This window comes from Saccopteryx bilineata, chromosome 3 (genome assembly GCF_036850765.1).
Source record: "Saccopteryx bilineata isolate mSacBil1 chromosome 3, mSacBil1_pri_phased_curated, whole genome shotgun sequence".
NCBI classification, from domain to species: domain Eukaryota; kingdom Metazoa; phylum Chordata; class Mammalia; order Chiroptera; family Emballonuridae; genus Saccopteryx; species Saccopteryx bilineata.
Genome location: NC_089492.1, coordinates 100,223,547 through 100,242,490, shown reverse-complemented (window position 1 = coordinate 100,242,490; position 18,944 = coordinate 100,223,547). Strand labels below are relative to the sequence as shown.

Sequence of the window (18,944 nt, the reverse complement as noted above, 5' to 3'; positions counted from 1 at the left end):
GCGTGTTGCCTGAATGTGAGTTCAGAACATGTCACTAGGAATAACGGAGGGATATTTCTCTCTTATAAGGCTCTGAGGGTGAAAATATGCGGTGGATAAGGCTTCATAATGGTAGGAAGAAGACTTAATCAGCATCCTGTCTGTAAACCCTGATGGGGATAATCACGTCAACTTACACTCATTTCAAATGCAATTCTGAAATGGGAAGCAGAGAACAGCAGAAATGTAACATGAGCAGAAATTAATAAGCCATGCTGATAAAGTAAAAACAAGCAAACAAAAAACCAAATTAAATTTGGGAGAAGTAACAAACCATTGGCCATAGAATCATATTAAACTTGAAGGGCTTTGATTTACATGGTCCTTGAAAAAGGACAACTAGTCATTATGAATTATAATAAGAATGTGACTTAAGGTAGCACTGTGTTCACTGGAAAAAATATATTTGCACAGTACGAGGGAGTTCCAACCCATCAGTAACTGAAATAACATTTTTATAGTAATGTAAGATTTTGAAAAAAAACATAGGTCATTCATTTCTTTGTTGACTGCACTGAATTTTTTCTGTTACTTCTGGAACAGCTGGTCGGTCTTTATAAATCTTATGGAATAGCACCCACCTACATGTCCATATTAAATATAGATTATATAATGGCATAGCACATCAACATCTAAGTTTTTCACCTCTTATGTAAACAGAAGTCATGAATAATGACAATGTAGAGGTTATGTTTGTGTGTAATATTTTGTGTGTAAATATTTTTTTGTATTTCTCTAAAAGTGACAGTAAATATGTCAAAAACAATAGGATTTTAAAATTTAAAAATAATATTTCTTAGCATAAATCAATACTTATTAAAAAGTTAGGAAACAAAACCAAGCAAAAATAAAATAAAATCGCATAGAGATAGTCAATATACATTGGCAAATTTCCCATGCAGCATTTGTATAGTGGTGAGCATAACTAACTTCCATTCAGACTTTTTCTATGAATATATATATATATATTTTTTTGTATTTTTCTGAAGCTGGAAACGGGGAGAGACAGTCAGACAGACTCCCGCATGCGCCCGACCGGGATCCACCCGGCACACCCACCAGGGGCGATGCTTTGCCCCTCCCGGGCGTCACTCTGCCGCGACCAGAGCCACTCTAGCGCCTGGGGCAGAGGCCAAGGAGCCATCCCCAGCGCCCGGGCCATCTCCGCTCCAGTGGAGCCTTGGCTGCAGGAGGGGAAGAGAGAGACAGAGAGGAAGGAGGGGGTGGGGGTGGAGAAGCAAATGGGCGCTTCTCCTATGTGCCCTGGCCGGGAATCGAACCCGGGTCCCCCACACGCCAGGCCGACGCTCTACCGCCGAGCCAACCAGCCAGGGCCCTATGAATATGTTTATCAAAAATTGTACTTTAAAACATTATATACATTCTGAATGAATATAATACTGCATTCATTTTATCACCCAACACATCATAACGTATTTCTATAACATTAAATATTCTTAACAATTAAAGTGACTGCATAGTAAAGCATTATCTGATTATATAAATATTTATTTAAGCTATTCCTTATACATCTACATCAATCTCAATTTTTCTTTATTATAAACTATGCCGTGTAAATAATCTTTCTGGGATAATGAATATGTTCTATATCTTGATTGAGTGACTGTAAATATCTGTCAAATCTCATCAGATTCTACACTTAAGATCTGCATTCTAGTGTATGCTAATTATATCTCATTTTTTTTTAAATAGAAAAAAAAATTAACCACGCTGCAATGAACATACGTATACTTAAATCTTTTGTCAATTAAGACCACTTCCTGAGGACTAATTACTTGGGCTGAGATTACTGAATCAATAGGTATGCATTTATGTTTATAAATATATATTAATATTCTTGCCTGACTAGACAGTGGCACAGTGGATAGAGCATCAGACTAGTACATGGAGGACCCAGACTCAAAACCCCAAGGTCACTGGCTTGAGCGCAGGCTCATCTGGCTTGAGCATGGGCTCACCAGCTTGAGCATGGGGTTGCTGGCTTGAGCACGGGATCATAGATATGACCCCTTGGTTGCTGGTTTGAGCCCAAAAGTCACTGGCTTGAGGCCCAAGATTGTTGGTTTGAGCCCAAGGTTGCTAGCTTTAGCCCAGGTCGCTGGCTTGAGCAAGGGGTCACTCGTTCTGCTATAACTTCCCCCCACTGGTCAAGGCACATATGAGAAAACAGTCAATGAACAACTAACGTGCCTCAACGAAGAATTGGTGCTTCTCATCTTTCTCCCTTCCTTTCTGTCCCTATCTGTCCTCTCTCTGTCACAAAAAAAAAAAATAAAATATTACTATTGTTTCATTCATTTCTTTCAAAAATATTTACTGAGTAAACAGTTTGGTAATTGCCAAATTGCCTTCTAGAGTAATTCTCTCACTAGCAGATTTCTTAAGTTGTGCCAATACTGCATTTTATAATGTTAAAAAATGTCCCCCTTTGACCAATTTTTAAAAACATCTATTATTTCAAGGTATGCTTTTATTATTATTATTATTAATTGATTGATTTTAGAGAGTAGGGAAGAGAGAGAGAGCAAGCAAGTGAGTGAGAGAGACAGGAACATTAAACTGTTTCTGTATGTGCCCTGCTGGGAACCAAACCAGCAACTTCTATGCTTCAGGACAATGCTCTACCAACTGAGCTATCCAGCCAGGGCACAAGTTGTGCTTTTTTTTTATTTATTCATTTTAGAGAGGAGAGAGACAGAGAGAGAGAAGAGAGAGAGACAAGGGGGGAGGAGCTGGAAGCATCAACTCCCATATGTGCCTTGACCAGGCAAGCCCAGGGTTTCGAACCAGCGACCTCAGCATTTCCAGGTTTATACTTTATCCACTGCACCACCACAGGTCAGGCCAAGTTGTGCTTTTTAAAAAACATTATTAGCCTGACCAGGTGGTGGCGCAGTGGATAGAGGGTCGGACTGGGATGTGGAAGACCCAGGTTCGAGACCCCGAGGTTGCTAGCTTGAGTGCGAGCTCATCTGGGTTGAGCAAAAAAAACTTGCCAGCTCAGACCTAAGATCGCTGAGCAAGGGGTCACTCGGTCTGCTGAAGGCCCACGGTCAAGGCACATATGAGAAAGCAATCAATGAACAACTAAGGTGTCGCAACAAGAAACTGATGATTGATGCTTCTCATCTCTCTCCGTTCCTGTCTGGCTGTCCTTATCTATCCCTCTCTCTGACTCTCTCTCTGTCCCTGTAAAAAAATAATAATAATAAAAAAATAAAAAAATAAAAATAAAAGTAAATAAAAAACATTATTAGTGCCCTGGCTGGTTGGTTCAGCGGTAGAGCATCAGCCAAGCATGTGAAGTCCCGGGTTCGATTTCTGGTCAGGGCACATAGAAGAGGCGCTTGTGCCAGTCTGCTTCTCTACCCTTCCCCCTCTTCTTCCTCTCTGTCTTTCTCTTCCCCTCCCGCAGCCAAGGCTCCATTGGAACAAAGTTGGCCCAGGCGCTGAGGATGGCTCCATGGTCTCTGCCTCACATGCTAGAATGGCTCCGGCCACAATGGAGCAATGCCCAGAAGGACAGAGCATCTCCTCCTGGTGGGCATGCTGGGTGGATCCCGGGCAGGTGCATGCAGGAGTCTGTCTGACTGCCTCCCCGCTTCTAACTTCAGAAAAATACAAAAAAAACCCACCCAGAAAACATTATTAGTGAGAGTAAAATGTCTTCCCACGCTTATGGATCAGCTGCACTTCTTTGTACCTCTACTAGCTCTGCTTTCCCTTCATGTCCTCTGTTCCTTGCCCCCGTCCATGGGTATCCTTCGCTTACTGATTAGAGAAAGCTTGCTTTTCAGCCATTTCAAATACTCTGCCTAGAAATTTTTGAGAGTAAGAACATTAAAATTTTTATGTATAGCAGTCAAATTTGTCATTTTTCCTCTTTATGATTTTGGTCTTTGGAATCATATTTAAAATACCCTTCCCCACCCCAAGATAATATATTCAATATCTATTCTTTGACACCCACTTTTCCTGATCAGTGGGCTAACTCCGGTGCTGAGACACTGCCGGGCACATAAAGTTCCCACCTTGGAGAGCAGGCCTTTCACTGTTGGTTTGCCCTCGGGCTGCAGGAAAAGCGGGTTGGCAGCTTGCACTCGAAGAACATTCTGTAACACTTTAATCCACTCCTCCAATATATTGGGAGAATCTGCAGTCAGGTAGTATGTGTGTTTTTCAGTAGTCAACTAGAATGGGATGAGAAAAAGATAGGAAAGGGAGCTCTGAAGATTTTGGATTATTAGTATTTCCTTGTCCATTCTTTAAACATTGCTACTTAACATGGAAGCAAACACGCTAAACTTTGAGTCCTAACGGCTAAATAAATGACTCCATAAATAATTTAACATATTTGAACCACTTGGTGAGAGTTACCATAATTTACTTTTTGTTGAAAAATTTTTTTCACTTCAAGTTTACTTTAAACTTTTCATAGCCTTATACTTTTGGGTCATGGTGTATCTTGTTTACTCAAAACAATTTCCTTTCTTCCCTTAAATGTGCTACAGGATCCTGGTTGTTGAAGTGAGAGGCAGAATAATTGGAGACTGTACTAAAATAACACATTTTTAACAAATCCAGGAGTTATTTGTTATAGAAATGAAGAAATCAATTATAAATAAAACAAGATCTTGCATAGAAGAGAAATGCTTGGCACTAACATGATCAGGCATTATAAACTTGCAACTTTTCAGTTTCAAATGAAGCATATTTCAAATCTTCCAGCTATTTAAGCAGCTTACAAATTATTCTTATCAGCCATGCTCCAAGAGAAACCTTTCCCTGAGTCTCCCTTCTACAGTTTTGGGCAGTTCTCAGGTATTAGCCACTGGAAACATTGATAATGTATCTTTCTGATAAATGTTGAAGGCTACCCTTCCAAGGAGCAAGATAAAAAACTAATAATTATTAAAGGCATTTCAGAAATCAAGTGTTTGGATTTAAATCACATATACCAAGCTATCTCAATAGACTGCCTTTTAAATTTAACAGGATTCTGTCAAGACTGGCCTATCTGTGAATGAAATGGGCAGCAGCTACCTCTATGGTGTGACTTGGTGGGAACTAGTCCAGCCCCTCTGCTCACCAATATCCTTCCCATGTAAGTGTAAACAGCATCTGAAGTTCATAGAAGAACTGTCATTTTTCAGTTCTGTCTTAAAATGTAAACACCCCTGGATTTAATATATATTAAATTACTAACATCTTCTTGGGAATTCATGTACCAGATGACCCTCCCTTAAAATAGCTGGACAGTTTGAGAGCTGAGACCAGCTGGGAGATAAAATCTAGGGAAAGAGAAGTGTAAATGATAAAGGGAAATGAAGTGTAGTGGGGATTCACAGAGCGCAAACTCAGCATATGTTATAGCTTTAACCAAGAACTCCTGGGGTTTCATGTACTTCTGAGTCATCAAGCTTAACCCAAAGTGATTTATCCAATCTTCCGCTCTATTAGTTTGAATAACTGAGAATTGAGTTTTGCATGATACAAGAAAGAAAGTTTTTAAAAAGTACCTGAACTGTTTGTTTGTTATCTCCTCTTAAAATACTGCAGGATGCACTAAGTTCAATATGGCCCTGGGGTTTCCTAATTACATCACTCTGTATGGAAGGAAGAAAACCAAACGCAAAGTGAAAAGTGGTTATCCGTAACAGTGATAGTAAGAAGTGCTTTGGATGATTAGTAACAGCACAGGGAAGAAAATCCATAAGGAGTCTGAATCCTAGTTTAAGGAATTCAGTTCCAAATAGCAAGCACTTTCCACTCACCGGAGATTTGTAGTAAAGTAATTCACCACCTTTAAGAACAAACCATCTCCGCTTCCAAGTCTTGACTTTACCACTCATTTTTAACAAATAGCCAGATTTTTCCAGAGGTTCCTAATTAAAAAGAGATTTTAAAAAGTATTTAAGTTTCCTTTGAAAGCTCCAACTAACAGATTCATTCATTAAAAAAAAAAATACAACACTGATGCAGCGTTTACATTTTTCCCGTTATCACTGGAGGACGAGCAAGTCTTCGGGAGCTTCTGCTCCGGCTGTGAGTACTCTGTGTCTGTGGAGTAAGCGTCTGGGGGAATAGCATAATCACTTTCGGAAGCCACAGAAGAGAGAGACACACCTAGATGATTAAAGAAATACAGCAAATCAATATTTAATAATTAGGTGGTACAATGGCGGGCTATAAGTCCTCCTAAGGATACGGCTATTCTTAAACAATAAACCTTCTTACGCTAGACTTATTCTCATGCCTTTGGACATGAAGAGCTTTTGAAGTGGAAAACAGAACTACAGGATAAGGACTAACATGCAAATCTTTAAGGAATCAAGGAATATAAATAGTATTTGGAACATAAGCGAAAAAAAAACAAGCAAAGCTATTTTTACAGATATAAAATATATGCAATAGTCTACAAATGTATCTTTTATTAAGGTTAAATATGTGATGTTATATTCTGATATATAAACAAACAACTTTAATCTTAATTTATCAAGATTTTCACACTCACCACTTACTTTTTGTAATCGCTTTTAAAATAATTCACATTTATAAAAAATCCCACAATTTCAGTGGTATTTTTTTATATAAGTCCAACACTACTAGTTTATAGATTTTAAAAATCTCTTTTAAAAGACAAGCAATATGAATTAAAGATTTAAACAGACTATTTCATTTTGCTGGCAGCTATAAAATAAAATTCAAGGGATCTTGTTCACAGTAACTCACTTGCCTTTACAGAAAAAGACTGGAAAACTGTAAGTTACATTTAGAGGGTCACTAAAATGGTGATTTTGCATATATTATATAAAATCAAAGACTTAGGCCATTATTCATTACAGTTATTCTAACAATTTTTTAAAAGCATTTAACAGTTAAGGGACATCAGGACAATGACACTATATCATTACTATTATTTATTTGAATGAGACAGGTAACAACTGTGATAAAAGTAATATCTTTATTTATATGGAATAATAGAAATTTAGATCTAAAATGGACCTTAGAGATTATCTTAGTTAATTCTCTCATTCTCTAAGACTAAGATCCAGAGATTAAAGGATTTGTCCAAGGCAGGGGCAATGTTGGAGAGCAAATCTCAGGCTCCCAGCTCCAGCCCCCTTATGTTAGGTACCACCCTAGGTGCCTAACAGAACATTTTCTGCCCTTGTGGAAATTAGATTCTAGTTAGGGGAGACAGATAAAAAAACAAGCAGCTAGTCCTGTGGAAAAATAATACATAGAGTAGACTAAAGGGAATTTTAAAAAAACAACCCAGCAGTGGGAGAGGGCAAAGGACTGCACTTGAATGGCGTGGTCAGTGTAGATGCTACCAAGAAGGCAGTGTTGGCACAAGCACTGAAGGGGCGACAGTTAGCCACAGAGACATCTGGGTGAAGAATACCAAGCAGAGGAAACAACCAGTGCAAAGGTCCTGAAATAAAAGCACGTTGGGAACATTCCAAGAACAGCAGTGTGGCTAGAGCTGAGTGAAGGAGAAGAATAAAGGAGATGAGGAAGGACATAAAAGAATCATGTAACACCCTATAGTCATTTTGAATCCTTGAAGTGTTTTGAGCAAAAGTGTAATGCAATCTGATTCTAGATGTCAGGGATCAAGGTAAGAGCAAAGAGACCAGTGGAAGCCCAAAATACTAAACCTATGAAAGCTGAGAAACTCCCTTTGAAACCAAGGGGTTTGGGAATACCTAAGGGTTCCATGGACTACAGTTTGAAAACCAACACACACACACACACACACACACACACACACACACACACACACGGGTGAGATTCAAATGATTTAACCATTCTCTGCCCTAATGGCCATTTTAAGTATAAAAAAATGATATACTGAATGGTAATTTATTATTTCATGTATCTAATACTTAAATAAGAACAATAAAAGAGGTACACAAAACTAGATTATGTCATATTTAAAACCCTTTCTTAGAGTTTTAAAATATTAATGAAAAAATATAAAATAATACCTGATAAAAAACAATGAAACTATTATTTAAAATATTTCCAATGACAGCTTGTCACCCCCTGGTTGCTTGGCACTTTTTCTCTTTACGGTATTATGTTTGTTTACTGAAGTAACAAATGCAAGGGAGTTAAAATGTAGTATTCCATCAAAGGTATAATGAGTTTTATGAAATAAATAAACATTACAAACATAGTTCTGTCAAATTTTTTCACCTATGGACAGAATGAACATTACTATGTGTGCTTGGAATATGCTGTTGCACAGATAAACATTAAAAAAAAGAGTAAGGAATGTAAATTTGTGATTTCACATTGGACAGCTTCACCAGCACACACCTTAGAGAGAACCCTGATTACAAGAGCCATTTTAAACCACCACAAAAACACTTGACTTAAAAAAGGTAGCAACAGAGGAAAGAAGTATGGAACACAAACAAACAAAAACAAATGATAGAAAAACAAAAGAGAAGAATCAAACTAGATACAAAACTAACAGAAAGCAATTTATAAAATGGCAGTAGGGAACCCACAAGTGTCAATAATTACACTAAATGTAAATGGATTAAACTTACCAATAAAAAGACACAGAGTAGCAGAATGGATTAAAAAAGAAAATCCAACTATATGCTGCCTACAAGAAACACATCTAAGCAACAAGGATAAAAACAAATTCAAAGTGAAAGGCTGGAAAACAATACTCCAAGCAAACAACACCCAAAAAAAAGCAGGTGTAGCAATACTCATATCTAATAATGCTGACTACAAGACAGAAAAAGTACTCAGAGACAAAAATGGTCATTTCATAATGATTAAGGGGAAGTTGAATCAAGAAGACATAACAATCCTTAATATATATGCACCAAACCAAGGAGCACCAAAATATATAAGACAGCTACTTATTGACCTTAAAACAAAAACTAACAAAAATACAATCATACTTGGAGACCTCAATACACCGCTGACGGCTCTAGATCGGTCATCCAAACAGAGAATCAATAAAGATATAGTGGCCTTAAACGAAATACTAGAACACCTGGATATGATAGACATCTACAGGACACTTCATCCCAAAGCGACAGACTATACATTTTTCTCTAGTGTACATGGAACATTCTCAAGAATTGACCATATGTTGGGCCACAAAGACAATATCAGCAAATTTAGAAAAATTGAAATTGTACCAAGCATATTTTCTGATCATAAAGCCTTGAAACTAGAATTCAACTGCAAAAAAGAGGGGGAAAAACCCACAAAAATGTGGAAACTAAACAACATACTTCTAAAAAATGAATGGGTCAAAGAAGAAATAAGTGCAGAAATCAAAAGATATATACAGACAAATGAAAATGAAAATACGACATATCAGAATCTCTGGGATGCAGCAAAAGCAGTAATAAGAGGAAAGTTCATATCACTTCAGGCCTATATGAACAAACAAGAGAGAGCCGAAGTAAACCACTTAACTTCACACCTTAAGGAACTAGAAAAAGAAGAACAAAGACAACCCAAAACCAGCCGAAGAAAGGAGATAATAAAAATCAGAGCAGAAATAAATGAAATAGAGAACAGAAAAACTATAGAAAAAATCAATAAAACAAGGAGCTGGTTCTTTGAAAAGATCAACAAAATTGACAAACCCTTGGCAAGACTCACCAAGGAAAAAAGACACAGGACTCAAATAAATAAAATCCAAAATGAAAGAGGAGAGATCACCACAGACATCATAGAAATACAAAGAATTATTGTAGAATACTATGAAAAATTATATGCCACCAAATACAACAATCTAGAAGAAATGGATAAATTCCTAGAACAATACAACCTTCCTAGACTGAGTCATGAAGAAGCAGAAAGCCTAAACAGACCAATCAGCAGGGAGGAAATAGAAAAAACTATTAAAAATCTCCCCAAAAATAAAAGTCCAGGCCCAGACGGTTATACTAGTGAATTCTATCAAACATTCAAAGAAGACTTGGTTCCTATTCTACTCAAAGTCTTCCAAAAAATTGAAGAAGAAGCAATACTTCCAAACACATTTTATGAGGCCAACATAACCCTCATACCAAAACCTGGCAAGGATGGCACAAAGAAAGAAAACTACAGACCAATATCTCTAATGAATACAGATGCTAAAATACTAAACAAAATACTGGCAAACCGAATACAACAACATATTAAAAAAATAATACATCATGATCAAGTGGGATTCATCCCAGAATCTCAAGGATGGTTTAACATACGCAAAACGGTTAACGTAATACACCATATCAACAAAACAAAGAACAAAAACCACATGATCTTATCAATAGATGCAGAAAAGGCTTTTGATAAAATACAACACAATTTTATGTTTAAGACTCTCAACAAAATGGGTATAGAAGGAAAATATCTCAACATGATAAAGGCCATATATGATAAACCATCAGCCAACATCCTATTAAACGGCATAAAACTGAGGACTTTCTACCTTAAATCAGGAACAAGACAGGGTTGTCCACTCTCTCCACTCTTATTCAACGTGGTGCTAGAAGTTCTGGCCAGAGCAATCAGACAAGACAAAGAAATAAAAGGCATCCATATCGGAAAAGAAGAAGTAAAGCTATCACTTTTTGCTGATGATATGATCCTATACATCGAAAACCCGAAGGACTCCACAAAAAGATTATTAGAAACAATAAACCAATACAGTAAGGTCGCAGGATACAAAATTAACATACAAAAGTCCATAGCCTTTCTATATGCCAACAATGAAATATTAGAAAACGAACTCAAAAAAATAATCCCCTTCACGATTGCAACAAAAAAAATAAAATACCTAGGAATAAACATAACAAAGAACGTAAAGGACCTATATAATGAAAATTACAAAGCATTGTTAAGGGAAATCGAAAAAGATACAATGAGATGGAAAAATATTCCTTGTTCTTGGATAGGAAGAATAAATATAATCAAAATGGCCATATTACCCAAAGCAATATACAAATTTAATGCAATTCCCATCAAAATCCCTATGAGATTTTTTAAAGAAATGGAACAAAAAATCATCAGATTTATATGGAACTATAAAAAACCCCGAATAGCCAAAACAATCCTAAGGAAAAAGAATGAAGCTGGGGGCATTACAATACCTGACTTTAAACTATATTATAGGGCCACGATAATCAAAACAGCATGGTATTGGCAAAAAAATAGACACTCAGACCAATGGAACAGAATAGAAAGCCCAGAAATAAAACCACATATATATGGTCAAATAATCTTTGATAAAGGGGTCAACAACACACAATGGAGAAAAGAAAGCCTCTTCAACAAATGGTGTTGGGAAAACTGGAAAGCCACATGCAAAAGAATGAAACTCGACTACAGCCTGTCCCCGTGTACTAAAATTAATTCAAAATGGATCAAAGACCTAAATATAAGACCTGAAACAATAAAGTACATAGAAGAAGACATAGGTACTAAAATCATGGACCTGGGTTTTAAAGAACATTTTATGAACTTGACTCCAATGGCAAGAGAAGTGAAGGCAAAGATAAATGAATGGGACTACATCAGAATTAAAAGTTTTTGCTCAGCAAGAGAAACTGATATCAAAATAAACAGCCAACTATATGGGAACTGATATTTTCAAACGACAGCTCAGATAAGGGCCTAATATCCAAAATTTACAAAGAACTCATAAAACTCAACAACAAACAAACAAACAATCCAATAAAAAAATGGGAAGAGGACATGAACAGACACTTCTCCCAGGAAGAGATACAAATGGCCAACAGATATATGAAAAGATGCTCAGCTTCATTAGTTATTAGAGAAATGCAAATCAAAACTACAATGAGATACCACCTCACTCCTGTTAGATTAGCTATTATCAACAAGACGGGTAATAGCAAATGTTGGAGAGGCTGTGGAGAAAAAGGAACCCTCATTCACTGTTGGTGGGACTGTAAAGTAGTACAACCATTATGGAGGAAAGTATGGTGGTTCCTCAAAAAACTGCAAATAGAACTACCTTATGACCCAGCAATCCCTCTACTGGGTATATACCCCAAAACCTCAGAAACATTGATACGTGAAGACACATGTAGCCCCATGTTCATTGCAGCACTGTTCACAGTGGCCAAGACATGGAAACAACCAAAAAGCCCTTCAATAGAAGACTGGATAAAGAAGATGTGGCACATATACACTATGGAATACTACTCAGCCATAAGAAATGATGACATCAGATCATTTACAGCAAAATGGTGGGATCTTGATAACATTATGAGTGAAATAAGCAAATCAGAAAAAAACAAGAACTACATGATTCCATACATTGGTGGAACATAAAAATGAGACTAAGAGACATGGACAAGAGTGGTGGTTACCAAGGGTGGGGGGGGAGGGAGGACATGGGAGGGAGGGAGAGAGTTAGGGGGAGGGGGAGGGGCACAGAACTAGATAGAGGGTGACGGAGGACAATCTGACTTTGGGCGAGGGGTTTGCAACATAATTTGATGACAAAATAACCTAGACATGTTTTCTTTGAATATATGTACCCTGATTTATTAATGTCATCCCATTACCATTAATAAAAATTTATTAAAAAAAAAAAAAAAAACAAGAGCCATTTTAACAACCGGTTCACTGAACTCAACAAAAAATTAGATGTTGTTTCTGCTGAACCCTGAACTGGTGCGAGCCAGCTGAATCCCACCACTGCACACACACACACATACATATTATAGTGAACTAAAGGCTTTTGTAAATATAGATGCCATTTAAGGTGATGAGATCTCTCTGTACTCTTTACCTACACCAACAATTACTTCAAAGTCCATAAAAAACATAAACATATCCAAAGTAAATTTTTTGTTGGTTTCCATTTTAATATCAGAACAACCACCAAATTCTTTTTCTTCTTTTTCTTTAGTGAGAGAGAGGCAGGGGGACAGACAGGGACAGACAGACAGAAAGAAATGAGATGAGAATCATCAATCCTTCATTGCAGTACCTTAACTGTCCATTGATTGCTTTCTAAATATGTGTCTTAACTGGGGTGGAGGGTTCCAGCAGAGTGAGTGACCCTTGCTCAAGCCAGTGACCTTGGACTCAAGCCAGTAACCTTGGGCTTCAAGCCAAGGACCTTTGGGTTCAAGCCAGAAACCATGGGGTCATGTCTGTGATCCCATGTTCAGGCCAGATGAGCCTGAGCTCAAGTCGGCAACCTCGGGGTTTCAAACCTGGGTCCTCAGCATCTCAGGCTGATGCTCTATCCACTGTGCCACCATCTGGTCAGGCGACCACCAAATTCCTAGATGTATTTATTGCCATTTAACAGTGCAACAAATTTATCTGAAATAAGTCTCTCCCATAAATTATTCAAAAGATTCAAAAGAGAAATCTCATGTTGGCCAAGGATTTTACACAAAATGGATGGTTAAATAAAAAAGTCTGGTTGCTACTCTAAAAGCACAAAGAGAATTGAGAATATAAATTCTTAGTCCTAGGCTAATTCTCTTTTCACTGTGGTTTAAAACAAGTACTTAAAAAAATCTTACCATGAAGATAAAAGTCCCAGTAAGTATTGTGAATTATTTGGAGTTGTCTTGTATGCCTGAGACTTTCTCTCACCTCGTTTCATGGCTCTGGGGCTGCCTGGCCCACTCCGACTGCGCGTGTCTGACTCGGAAGTCCGGGAGCTGGATCTGGAACTGTCTTCTTCCTCGGACCCAGACGAGTCATCCAGGAATGGGCTGCTGCTTATTTGGGTCGCCTTCTAAAGAAAAGCAGAACAGCCTCTATGAGTCCATTTCTAAAGTTACCTCTCTCTTTAGAAATAGAATATTTTACCAAAAGAAGTCATGGAATAACATTTTTGAAGGAATACAAGAATATATTTTGCCATTACCTAAGTCATGTTAAGTCTCAAAATCTAATTAGCAAGGCGTTTGTCAATTAGAAAAGATTCCTGAAAACATAAGGCCATGAATACCTGACGATACTTATTTTCTTTATTTAATTTTCAATTCTCTAATTGAATTTATTGGGGTGACACTGTTTAACAAAATTATACAAGTTTCAGGTGCACAATTCTACAACACGTCTTCATACAACATACAGTGTATCCACCCCCCACCACGTTCAAGTCTTTGTCCATCACCATTTACCCTGCTCCACCTTCCCCCCACACTGTTGTTTGTGTCCATGAGTTTTTTCTTTCTTGTCGTCCTTTTTCAACTCAATTCCTTTACCCCTCTTGCCCAACCTGCCCCTCACCCTGCCAGCTGTCAGCCTGCTATCAATGTATGAGTCTGTCTCTATTTTGCTTGTTTGTTCATTCAGTTCATTAGATTCCACATAGGAGTGAAATCATATGGTACTTGTCTTTCGCTGACTGGCTTATTTCACTGCTTATTTTAATTAGGTACTTCAAGCAAGGGAGGGAAACCCTGGCAGTGATACAAAGATATTTATAAATCAGGAGTTTTCATTACAGCATTCGAAATATATTTCCTTTGAACAATTAACTAAGCCATGGAGGAGGCAGAGTATATCATGGGACATAACAAAAATGGACTCAGACCTCAAATACTGATAAGAATAAATATCTTCTCCAGATCTTTCCATTTCTTATCTTTTTATGTTATATTAGAGTGAACTTCTAAAACTCCCTATAAAGGGAGAGTCTGTAAACTGACAAGAATGGAATCTAGAGCTTTAATAAGCAGTTTTCTTATCTATCATGAAGAGAACCATACGTTTAACAGTAATGATAATGAGTTACCCCCTTCAAAGTTGTATACACTGGGGTTGTCATATTCTTGTATATCAGTGAGGTATAAAGTCCTGATGTGGTATAGGAAAGCATCACAACAGAATCTGAAACAAAAAACAAAATTATTAAAAAAAAATACCCAAAACTTCTAATCAGCACTTAGGTCTATTTCTTATGAATGTGAATTAACAAAATTTCCAATTAAAAGAAAAATTGGGTCAACACACATGATTATTCACTATATAGTCTATTATAAGAATTATGAAAATTTCAGGTTTTATTCTACACTGTTACATGGTTCATTATCTCCTCATGTGTACTTGTTTCCTGATTAGACTGTACAAGGATCTTAGCTTCAATTTCTCCATCCAGCTCAAGATGGACAGAAATAAGTACAAACACGTGCTGACTCATTCAGTGCGCAGTACCCTATGAAGACATTCTCTGATTATTCATAGCCCTATTACTGAGATAGCGCTAAAACATCATCATTCTTAAGCCATTATTAGGTGAACCTCATTGCTAACTGGTTAGAATATAATTTCCTAAATGGTAAGAACCTGAGCTAGTTGGAAAGCAATAGAACATCAGTGGTTACCTCTGAGATATAGATTAGTGGTAGGATAGGTAGAAGAAACTACAGGAAAATTTCTCTTTATTCTAGAAAGTTCTTCATGATTTTTTTTTTATAATGGGCATGTGTTGCCTTTATAATGTTTTTTTGATGAAAGAGAGAAAGTGAGGGAGAGGGTGAGAGAGGGAGGGAGAAAGGAAGGAAGAAAGGAAGGAAGAGAAAATAGAGAGAAATGTGTTTTAAACTTTGGAAAAAAACAGAGACTAATATTTTTACTTTAAACAACTGAAATTCCATAGTTTCTTTGCCTTAGTCTTTTTCAGGTAAAAATATAATGAGGTAGACTCTACATGACAGCTGACCGTTTGTGTGCCCCTATACTGAATAACACAAATTTTAAAATATAAGTCAGCAATCCTAGAAATCACTTTATGAAAGTTTAAATAATTCTATTATTCTATCATTTAGACATTTAGGAAGTTCTTGGCTAGTGAAACAGCAGTGCAAAATCCTTATTTTTTTAAAAACTTTATTGTAGTTAAAAACAACAACCATATAGCAAAATTTACCACTATAAACATTTTAAGTTTAGTTACTGTTAAGTATATACACATTGTTGTGGATCTGATCTTGATAATGTTTTATCTTACAAATCTGAAACTCTATACCCATTAACCCTTTGAGTAGTGAGTTTTTTCCATGCTCACTGAGCCCCAGGAGTGAGTCCTTTTTCAAAAAATGAAATTAGTTCCAGTTCCAGTTATATTAACTTAAAACCATGTTTGTTTGATAACCAGTTTATGGAAACAAGAACAACATACATTTGCCTTTTTTAAATGTTGCCTTACACATTTTTAAAATAAAAATTTTTGTTACAATCGTACTCTGGATGGTCAGGAGGCACAAGAATGTACATGAACGTTCGTACTACTCAAAGGGTTAAACAATGACTCCCCCTTTCCCTCTCCCAACCCCCCAGTAACTAGTATCCTACTTTATGTTTCTATGAATCTGACTACTTTAGATACTCTATATAAATGGAATCAGACTGCGTTCATCTTTTTGTGACTGCTTATTTCCCTCAGCATGATGTCCTCTAGGTTCATCCATGTGGTAGCATGCAAAATTACTTACTTTTATTAACATTCTCCATATTGAAGGCCTCAGACATTCGAATGCCTGATTTGGCTACAGCATAAATTCTGCTTTCCTAATGTAAAAGAGAGATTTAAACTGGATATTTAAGGCAAAGAAATGATTACTTTCAATACACATGCTTTTCATTTGTTCTTCATTTAATATTCACTAGAGTACAGCATTATTATAAAACTGTCATCATTGCCAACTAAAATATGCCACTGTGAATAGCACTGCAGAGGTTTTTTCCATCCATTAGTCATTCCATTATTTATCTTTGTTCCCAAATTTTTGCTTGCTATTTCAAATTCTTTTGAAGAGATAGGAAAAAGTAAGAGAAAGCATACTCACAATCAATCACTGACTATACTTACACACCACCTTTAATATTCTACCGTCCTAGAATATGGTTAAAGAAAGAAAAGGGGAAACCTTGAAGGGCTGTAACAGGAAGCCAGAAAACATTCATAATCATTGACTACACATAAATATTACCTCTAATATTCTGCCATTCTAGAATATGGTTAAATAAAAAAGAAAGAAAAAACTTGAAATCAGAAATCACAGAGAGTTGCATTAAGTGCTACCACCTTCCTATTTCAATGAAATAGAGGAAACACCTGAGGTCAAGTAATTGAAGAATTTGGGGATTCCAATGGAATTTGTAATATTATCTTGTTCCAAAAGCAGATTGTTATTTTGCTTTCTCTCCCTCTCTTAGAGAGTTCTCTGAATTGGGTACTAAGAAAGCTATTAGCCCAGCTCCCTGTGAGAAAAGGGACTCCAGGTTGTTCCTAACGCATAGATCACCATGTCCCGAGCTTTGACATGCACCTAACTGGGCATGGTGGTCTGGACCACGGTATAGTGGGCAACTAAGGCAGCCCTGCTCAAGACTGCGCTAGTCAGTGGCCTGTAAGGTAACAGGCATGAGATCTCTAACTATCTAAGACTCTTCGGATTAAAGAGTGGCTGATTGAATGACTTAGATGCAGTTTCTTTGAGTGTGTGATTGTGAGATACACACAAGAGAGACAAACAGCAGAGTCAGCAGAACAGAAAGACATATAAAATAAGGCAGTAAGCAGGAGCTATGAGGCAGTTAGAAGACTTGAGAGAGTGGTGGGGAGTAAGTAGTAGTGAGAGAAGCAGAATCACTGTAGACAGGAGAGGACAAGCTGCCACTGGACCAGGGGCAATGGTGTCACCTGTGTCCAAGGAGCTGACTATCAAAGGTGCTATGGAATCATCACATGCTGTCCCACTAGAGTGACTACTGTATTTTGAATGATATTCAAGTTCAATAAGGATGGGCTATGTCTTAAATAAACCCCTCAAAGATCCTTAAAATAAACTCTTTTTTTTAATAAAATAAACTCTTAAAAATCCTTAAAATAAGCAGTCAAAACCCCTTAAAATAAACTCTCATAAATTGAGGTACTTAGAATACATCTCTTTTTCCTGTAACCTGAAAACACCAGTAAACAGAAATAAAGCCTCAAATTTTGCCAGTCTGCTAAAAAGGTTTTTGAAAAACAATAATACTTTTTCAGGACTAAACAGTTTCAGAAGACAAGGAAAAATGAGTCAAAAAAAAGGAAAAAAAATGGTTTGCCAACGAAAATGAACTTGAAAGCCTAACTTAAATCTCTGGAAATCTCAACATAATAAAAAGATGCAAAATTTCAACTCCTCTCTGCCTAAAGGGTAACATAATTGGAATTCCAGAGATTCACATGCCAATAACCTCCATCCCCTGCACCCCACCCCACCACTGTCCAGAATTTGGTAATGAACTGCAGACAGTTTCATAAGGACACTGCAATGAAAGGGTCTTCTGAAAGTAATAAAAGCAGATACAGCTCAAGGTCTGCCTTTATACTAGGAAAACAGGGTCTTCTTAATTTGCTTAAAATTGCTTTGCTCACAACATAAAAAATAATAGTATCAGAACATGACTCCAAAAAACAAAAATTCCTACAGTCAAGATGTTTCTCTCAAGGCCAAGGGTTAAATTATGTCAATATGAAAAGGAAAACTTAAATCTACAGATCATTTCACTTTGTTTCAAATATAGAAAGAATTTATTTTTCCTCTAGTAATTCCTAAGAAGAATCATATAATTGATGGGTTAATTGTTGTATTGATGGTCAATGTTTCAATGGAAGAAATTTCAATCTATTTTGGGTGTACAGGAAGACATTTTTGGTTAAATTAATGGATTTATAAGCTCATGAAGAGTAAAATCAAATTTCTCTTAAAGCCAATCAAGTAAATAATTAAGTTCAAAAATGATGACCAATAAGAGTGAAGCATCCTGTTGAGAAGTCGCCCATGAGTATTACACAGTTTAAAAGGAACCTTTCTTCCCCACCCCTGTGGAGGGAGCTCCAGTAATTGAACACTCCTGATCTCTCTCCA

General features: G+C 36.9%; 1 protein-coding gene across 1 annotated transcript in view; it reads right to left on the bottom strand.

Moving 5' to 3' along the window:
- The window catches only part of PLEKHH2 (pleckstrin homology, MyTH4 and FERM domain containing H2), a 111,127-nt gene that overhangs the window by 48,457 nt on the left and 43,726 nt on the right, over positions 1 to 18,944 (bottom strand). Inside the window, exons 9-15 of the mRNA XM_066267027.1 lie at positions 16,521 to 16,596; positions 14,822 to 14,916; positions 13,669 to 13,813; positions 6,050 to 6,186; positions 5,835 to 5,945; positions 5,580 to 5,666; positions 4,092 to 4,250 (exon numbers count right to left, since the gene is read on the bottom strand). Coding sequence (XP_066123124.1) covers positions 4,092 to 4,250; positions 5,580 to 5,666; positions 5,835 to 5,945; positions 6,050 to 6,186; positions 13,669 to 13,813; positions 14,822 to 14,916; positions 16,521 to 16,596 — 810 coding nt within the window. The remainder of the gene's footprint in view (positions 1 to 4,091; positions 4,251 to 5,579; positions 5,667 to 5,834; positions 5,946 to 6,049; positions 6,187 to 13,668; positions 13,814 to 14,821; positions 14,917 to 16,520; positions 16,597 to 18,944) is intronic.